Source organism: Odontesthes bonariensis, chromosome 15 (assembly GCF_027942865.1).
Source record: "Odontesthes bonariensis isolate fOdoBon6 chromosome 15, fOdoBon6.hap1, whole genome shotgun sequence".
NCBI lineage: Eukaryota > Metazoa > Chordata > Actinopteri > Atheriniformes > Atherinopsidae > Odontesthes > Odontesthes bonariensis.
Genome location: NC_134520.1, coordinates 2,998,754 through 3,006,920, shown reverse-complemented (window position 1 = coordinate 3,006,920; position 8,167 = coordinate 2,998,754). Strand labels below are relative to the sequence as shown.

The following is an 8,167-nucleotide window of genomic DNA, read 5'->3' as shown; positions in this document are numbered from 1 at the left end:
TGAGGTGTCTGTACAGTAGGACTCGTTTCTCTTCAATGTGGCAGGTTGTCAATTATAACCTGTTGTGAAACTACTTACAACACCAGGCAGCTGATATTTTGAAATAATGGAAGCAGGAAAACAACCAACCTCAAAAATCGGGTCAGATTCAGATTTTTTTTCAGCTTACATTTTCCATGTCTGTATTAAAATGTAACTAAACTTAGAAATTACCAAAAACTCTTTTCTTTATGTCTGTGCATGATTTTGTGTACATGATTAGCACATAGGATTTGCTCATTTGGATGTGTACTTGTTTCTGATGACATGTTCTCTAGATGGTAAGGTAGCCCAAACATGCTAATAGCATGCTAACGATGATGTAACTTATTTCACTTGATGATGTTTCACCTCATCATACTCATTATCTCGAGTCAAATCGATCTGACATAAACCTTCTTTACCTTCTGTGCTCCAAACCTAATCAACGACATACCGTAACAGAGTTTGCAGGCAGTTTATTCTCTCCTCTTTTACTTACACAGACACACATCATCACCCTGTACAAAATAGTTAAACAGCATTTTTATGTTGGTATAAACCATAATTATCGAAAACATTTAAGACCCATTAGCCATTTACATGTGGCTCCACTTTTTTCTGCTCCCACCATTTTAGAGAGGGCAAGGTCAACTAATAAAATAGTTGAATGACATTACAAATAGGACATTGAAGTAATTTTCTTGAAACATGGTTTGTTCTAAACACTGGAAATCAGACACCATGATGTTTAGTCTTTGGAATTAAACTCAGTAACTGCTGAATATCAGTTTCTGTTCATTTCCCAAAACGTTTTCTATTCTGTACCCCTTGTTTGCTACAGTATTAGTAATTAAGTCCACGTTTTTTGGGCTGGACAGATGCCACCATATGATGTTATATATTGGTTGTCTCATGTATTTTATTTTCATCTACATTATTGATTTTAGACACTTAATATGTCAAATAATATAATTTGAAATGGATTTGATTACCAAAACAATGAAGCACAACCAGGTGTACGACACTGTATTATATTGAGCAAACTCACAGAGCCCAAATTTCCAAATAATTTAGGGTTTCTGTGGCAGATGATTGGATCAGAACCTCCGTATCACAGAAGTAACTGTGGCTTCAGGTAAATCTTTTGGCAGAAAGCTGACTAAATTTGTCAGAAGAATTTAATACCAACATTTAATATTTTACTTCTTATCTTTATAAAAAGATTTAATGAATTTAATGAATATCGGTTTTCAGTTCAGTGAGTTGCAATCAATTTTGTTCCGAAACCCACTCCTTTCAAGCCACATTCTGTTGGTATTGATCTTGTCCTCATTATGAAGGACATGCAGACACGTTTCCATAGTAAAAGCGGTATCTAGGTTTCTATGTATGTCGTATAAAGAAGACAGTGAATACTAGAAAAAATTCTAGGACAATCATCCAGCCTAGCATAGATCTTATTGTACAAAAGTTTTAATGTTTTTTTTTGTTTGTTTGTTTGTTTTTCATAGACATTACCAACATTAACAAAAGCATACTTAAAAATAGAAATTTAGAGTAGGCTATGTAAAACCACATAAAATGTCACTGTCAAAGAAATGAACAACACCCAGTGACCTGTTCTCTTGTTCTTCTCTCTTGCTTTGAAATTTGAGCACCTGACATTCGTAATTCTATTGCTGCCTGATGGAAAGCTTGAATGGGCTTTTATTTAAAGGTGTATGCAAAAAGGTCTTCTTGTTCAAATTCAGAGCTCTGTATTTGAAAAGGTAAAGCGAAATGGTTTTGTGTACAGGGAGATTTTAGAAATATTACAAGGCCATCAAATCCCCACTTCATGTCAGTTCAAAGGTTTTTCTTGTCACGGCTGCATTTGCAAAACTGGATGCATCTTGAAGCGGCCCTCTCTGTCCCTTTCTCTGTGCTTCCATTCAGAAAGGAGATAATTAAGCAACTTTGTGTACAGCACAGAAGGCCTAATACAACAACTTTGAAGAAATCATGATCATCATCCTACATCTGGCTACATAGCCTCATTCATCACCTCGCATTTTCAGCAGGTTAAGATCTCAAAGCTGAGTAAGCCTGAACCACATTACTCCTTCAGTCCTACTTACAGGGAACATGAACACACATTCATTAATCAACACTTACACCATTTGAAAAATCTGACACTGACTCTTGGGGGCCATTAAATCAAGGGCAATTATATCTACCAACACTGATGTAGGGGGTCCACTGCTACACTCTATCATTGAAAACATCAAAACTGGGCTGCATTGTTGTATTGCTCATCTAATGTGTTGTGACAATTCTCACATGAAACATTTCTTCTGTAGTTGTAAAAAAATCTTTTTTTCATGGAAGAACATGACATGGATTTTTACAGTGTGTGACCATCAACATTTACAGGTGGGGCAACTGAGTTCATCTAACAGGACTGAGCCTCAATTTGAGGCTGCACCGACGGTCTTTTAGGACATAGTATCTTTGCGAAAGCCCTTCGAAAACTGTTGTGGCACAGAGGGTACAAGAACGGGTTGATGGCTGAGTTCAGCCACAGAAGCCAGAATGTGATATCATACCAGTAGTTTGCCACACATTCACCGCTACAGGCGGCACGGATAATCATTAACAGAGTGTATGGAGCCCAGCAAATCCCAAAAATGCAGACTATAATGGCCAACGATTTGGCAATCTTTTTATCTCGGGAAAGACGAGATCCCGGAGTTCTTCGGCCAGGTGCCATGCAGGAGGCTGTGTGCTGAAACAGCCTCGAGTTTTTTCTTTGTGGAGAGTATTTCTCCCTCTGCACAAAGATCTGACTGGTGTCAGGGTACCCACTGGAAGAGGGAGACAGAATGTCATCGTCTTCTATAACCGCAGACACAGCAGCCGGCTCGCTGCATGTCACCTTCCGAGTCTTGACAAAAAACACAGACCAGCCCCCTCCTTCTTTGTGCCTCTTAACTTTCCTCCTGGGCCTGACATCATCGTCCGCGCAGGCATTCCCGTTCTTATTCCTCTTGTGGATGTTCAGGTAGATGCTGAGGTTAAAGAAGGCCACTGACACAAACGGGGTGAAGAACTCAAAAGTGGAGGCGCTGAGCAGGAAGTACCAGGTGAAATAAAACTCTGCGTAGCACTCGTGGGCCGGTACAATGCTCTGGCCCACGATCGTCTCCCAGAAAATAATGGCAGGACCGTAAAGGAGGAAGGCCAACACCCACACTGCCACCATCTTCAACACTGCCTGGCGGGTCATGTTCCTCTGCGCTCTGTATTTAACCTGTGTGAAAAGAGAGGCACAAGTGTGACTCACAGCGGTGCTCCATGAACATGAACTCTGCTCCATCGCATCACTGTTTGTGACATTTCAAAGCGCCACAGCTGCTCTCACACAAACAGACTGGCAAATACTCTGGGCTTCGGCAGAGCCTCTTCTTCAAATCAAGGTCTTACTGTATTGTACTAGAGCGGAAGAGAGACGCTGTAAATAAAACCCGGTCATAACGCACTCGTTCCACGGTGTGACACTGAAGCCAAAGAGTGCAGGAGAGTGTTGCTCTGAGAGCCACATTCACTGATGCTACATGGGTATAAAAGAGACATCTGGTTTCCCATTACTCATTCTCTCTAAGCTTGCCGCATTTCAATGTCACCTCCTCTCAGTGTAAACTACTATTTCGAAGGGCCCCTGTATTTACCTTTTTATATATAGTTGCTCTGTTCTTTGCCTCAAACTCTCCCTATGGTTGCAGCAGCTGAGTATGTCACCATGAGACGGTATTCCCGCTGGCTCTTAAAGACAAACTTTTAAAAAACAAGAACTAAATAATACTGATAATGAGACGGGAGACTCATCGGGATCGTTCATAGTTGACTCTGGCCCTACTTGTGAGAGTTCACTACAAAAACAAAGACGCTTCAACTGGAATTGAAAGAGATCCTGCTCTCTGTGGGTTTGAAATAAAGAATAGAGAGAGAAAGAGAAAACATTTCATCCGCAGCTACCCTCAGTCAAAATGAAATCAAAGAAGTCGAAGAGACGTCGTTGCCTAACCCTATAGTAGGCACCTGTAAAAAGAAGATTTATCTGTAAATGGCATCTAACGCATTTAGTTCGTTTAAAAACAACACAGATTGTGAGATTGTTATAAATACTTGCATGGAAGTAACAAACCAGCCTGACAGATCTTTTCACTTAATTGATTAATTCTGTCCAGATGGGAGGAATTGACTTTCAATTTCGACTGGATGAAAGATTGATTTATGATTTATGAATGATTTTTAAAGGACTCCTTCACAGATGTTTGGTATTCTACTTAAAAATCAAACTGAGTGACTCACATGAGACAGATTTTAAAAAGAATAATCAAGATAAAATAAACAATGGGAGAAGGAAACATGTTTTTTTTTTAGCCTTTTAGCCTCTAGAATGTAGCCTCTAGTTGACGTGAAGCTTAAGGTAGACCTAGTTTCCTCTCAACTGACCCACTCTGCCTCCCCAAAGACCTCATCTTCCAAATTTTACAGGAAAAATGTATCCGACAGCTGGGATGACCACAGTTACATCACTATGGCATCATTTGAGTTACAGAAGTGTGAAGCATCCTTTTGTTTAGATGCTAGATTTTATTTTTCAGAGATTTCAGGATTTTCCAACATTAGGACAGAACTGTAAGGTCAGCTTCTAAAATAGTAAATCCATACAAATCGATCCTTCATAACCAAATGCTGAACGTTTCTGTCCACTGCTTTAAAAGAAAAAAAAAAGAAGAGGAGAAACATATCTTATTACATTTCAAGACTATTTTTATTATCAATATGAGTGAGGGTTACTCCACAAAATTTATTTAGAATTAGAATCATTTTTAAACTTTACTAAATGCTAAAAAGACCTGAGGTTTACTTAAAAAAAACTGTGTATATATACTGGGTAAAAACATCAAATTCAGACAGTGCGGCAAAGCCTTAACTGAGTTACTGAGTAGGGAATCTGAATTGTGGCGATGTCTTCTTTCGCTTTTCCTGGTCAAATACCACAGCCTCCAAGTTTACACTCGCAGAGAAATGCAGCATAACATCCAAATACCCAAACACACAAAAAAATGTAGCTGTTTACATAGACTGAGTAGAACTGTGCCATAATAAGTAAACACAATTTCATCTGGATAATCTTTGGAGTAGTGTTTTGGCTGGTTGTCATGGTCTATGGCGTTTTGTTATGTTTCAGTGTTTCTCTGTCATTCTGATTTAGATGTTTTCTGTTGTTTCTCACAAATTAGGGCTATTGCATTCTGACAGCAATGAAATGCAGCTAAAATGCAACAATGTTTTGATCCCTATTGTCTCTCTTTCCACACTCTTTGTGCCGAGTGATTATTTTAGAAGTTAGAACTGATCAGCTAGGTAACGATCCTGGTTCTTCCACGGCACTAAAGGTACCTGCACTGAAGATGTCTCTGCAGCCGTTTTTTTTTTTTTGTGGCAAATCCTCAGCAGTGTTGGCTTGATTAATCAGACAGCTGATTAATGAGATGACCAGTTAATCAGTCTATCACTAGATTCTTAATTCCATTGTTAAATGCTGCGCTGATAAGAAAAATCATCAGTTAAAAATCAAACCAAGTGGATCAAAATGTGAAATAAAACCACACGCCCTGGTGAAAGAATTAGACTGTAAAAGTCAATCACATTTCAGCGCAGCTCCAGGGAGTGACACATTTTACAGCTGCCAGTGGTAGGCTGCTAAGTGTGTGCACGAATGTGTGTGTGCGTGGTAATGAGCACCTCCACAGCCTGTACTTACTGCCCTTGTGACTGACAGGAAGCGGTCATAACTAATGAGGACAATGTTGAAGACGGACGCGGTGCAGAGCAGGTAGTCCATGACCAGCCACACTTTACAGAGCCCCTTACCCAGCATCCACCTGCCAGTCAGGTTGTAGGGGATGTACACCGGGATGCAGAAGGCACCTGGAACACACACCCAAACACTGCATGATGAATCAACATCTCCAGCCATTAAAGGGGAACTCCGGGGCATTTGAAGCGCAATCCCATTGCTAGAGGTTGTCAAATACTGGTAGTTGGACACAGAGAGGTGCAAATCGGCGCTCCCTGTGCAGAGATTGCGCTGTTTGCGCAGCCTGTCATGCGAGGCTAATACGTGGTGGGGCAAGTGCTAACCCTTCCACGTAAAACAACAACTTGCACACTGCAGAAACGTCACACCACTTTATAAACCATCCGACAATAAAGTCACAAGCCTTACCATCAAAACCATATGCATGGTTCTCACATTACTGGCATGGGGACGTTACAAAACAACTTTATAAACAGCATGTCACTTACCTCTTGTTGGTATGCTCGCGCATGTGAAAGTCCAAAAGAGTCAATGGACAATAATCCCAAATACAAAGCAATTATTTTCTCTAGAAAAACTGCGTTCAAGTATTTAAAACATTACAACAATACATGCCCAGTAATATCGTTGTAATGTTTTATTTATTGTCGGATGGTTTATAAAGTGGTGTGACGTTTCTGCAGTGTGCAAGTTGTTGTTTTACGTGGAAGGGTTAAGGCTGAGTTATACTTCTTTTAACTGCCCTTGCGCTTGCGTCTTGCGCGTATGTTAATGGCTCGAGACGTTTATACTTCATTTTGCTTTGTCGGCGGTTGCGTGTGCTGCGTGGCGATTCACCGCCAGGACAGTAGGTGGAGCAGCGGTTTTTTTCAATGACAAGCCTACTATGATAAAAGGAAATTCACCGCCAGGACCTCTTCAGCAAGTCTCTCTTCCATAGATTCATGCTTCTTCTTCTTCTTGTTGTAAATAGCCGGTATTTTGTCAGATTTTCAACACCTTGGGGGTCTAAACGACTACTTTCTCGCATGAAAATGTTTCAAATGTTGCTAAAGTTATATATTTACAGAGTTTATAGCTTAAGGGAAATCAGCTTTTCAGGCCGGCTGATTTGGGCTCGGGCAGGAGCGAAGTGCACTGTGTGTAAACGCTCTGCATACTGTCAGATTGATCAAGTAGTAGGCGGTTTCGACCACAGCCAGTGGCTTGCGCTTGCGTCTTGCGTGAAGTTTAGAAAATTGAGGTGACACACGCAAGCACGCAAGGGGGGGCTTGCAACCGCGCAAGGGCTTGCGTTGCGGCTTGCGTCTTGCGTTGCGTCTTGCGTTACCGACTATAAACCAGGCTTTAGCACTTGCCCCTTAGCCACCACGTATTAGCCTCGCATGACAGGCTGCGCAAACAGCGCAATCTCCGCACAGGGAGCGCCGATTTGCACCTGTCTGTGTCCTACTATCAGTATTTGACAACCTCTTGCAATGGGATTGCGCTTCAAATGCCCCGGAGTTCCCCTTTAACCTCCACACCTCCCCATAGTCTGGATGTGAGATCTATTAGGCTGCATGTTGCCCTGAAAAAAACCCTGCAGATAGTAAGTCAGATGCACTTTAGGTACAAGAAACATGGTTGCTTCTAAAGAGAAGGCTGTAATTTACTGTGTGCTGCAGATAACAGAAGCATACAAAAGGGATGTGAATGGCCAGTTGATATGAAATAGAGGGATGTCACAATTACACACAATAGTGTGTAGTAATGCACATGAATTAAATAAAAATACACACATACATAAAATGATTATAATGAAAAATACACAAACTTCACAAATCAGTAGAGGTGCATTAGTTACAGTGTAATAAATTAGACTTTTTGGGGAGGGGGTCGTATTCAATAAGCCTTTAAAGAGAGAAACTAATGAGCCGAATTTGTGCGAAGTAACACTCAGAGACAAAGGAGACCACCAACTCACCCACGAGAAAATCAGATATGGCGAGGTTCAGAAAGAAGTAGTTGCTTTGATTTCTTAGGGTTTTATCCACAATAAAAGCCATGATGACGAGTGCGTTCCCAGCCACCACGACAATGACAAGAGTCACCATGAGGACCGATAAGATCACCACCAGGTAGCCCGGGAGGACAGTCCCAGCTTCAGACACCGCAGGCGTCAAGTTGCCGCTGGAGTTGGACTCCAGGATGTGCGCACCCATAGCTAATTCAGAGCCAAAATCATTGTAGACTTCTTTCGCAGTACGCACTAAAACACCGGACAAATCCAGCGAC

At 41.2% G+C, this 8,167-nt stretch overlaps 1 protein-coding gene across 1 annotated transcript; it reads right to left on the bottom strand.

Moving 5' to 3' along the window:
- Positions 1-493: 493 nt before the first annotated feature.
- On the bottom strand, positions 494-8,167 carry LOC142400064 (histamine H3 receptor). The gene is made up of 3 exons (XM_075484654.1): positions 7,857-8,167; positions 5,834-6,000; positions 494-3,310 (listed from the first exon to the last, which is right to left on the bottom strand). Exons 1-3 carry the CDS (start codon positions 8,092-8,094, stop codon positions 2,453-2,455), a joined length of 1,263 nt encoding a protein of 420 aa, XP_075340769.1. The 5' UTR covers positions 8,095-8,167; the 3' UTR covers positions 494-2,452.

Coding starts and splice junctions, on each gene's coding strand:
- LOC142400064 (XM_075484654.1), bottom strand. CDS start 8,094: ATGGGTGCGCACATCCTGGAGTCCAACTCCAGCGGCAACTTGACGCCT. Junction 6,001..7,856: donor CATATCTGATTTTCTCGTGG/GTGAGTTGGTGG, acceptor TGTGTGTTCCAG/GTGCCTTCTGCATCCCGGTG. Junction 3,311..5,833: donor TCCTGTCAGTCACAAGGGCA/GTAAGTACAGGC, acceptor CTTTTCACACAG/GTTAAATACAGAGCGCAGAG.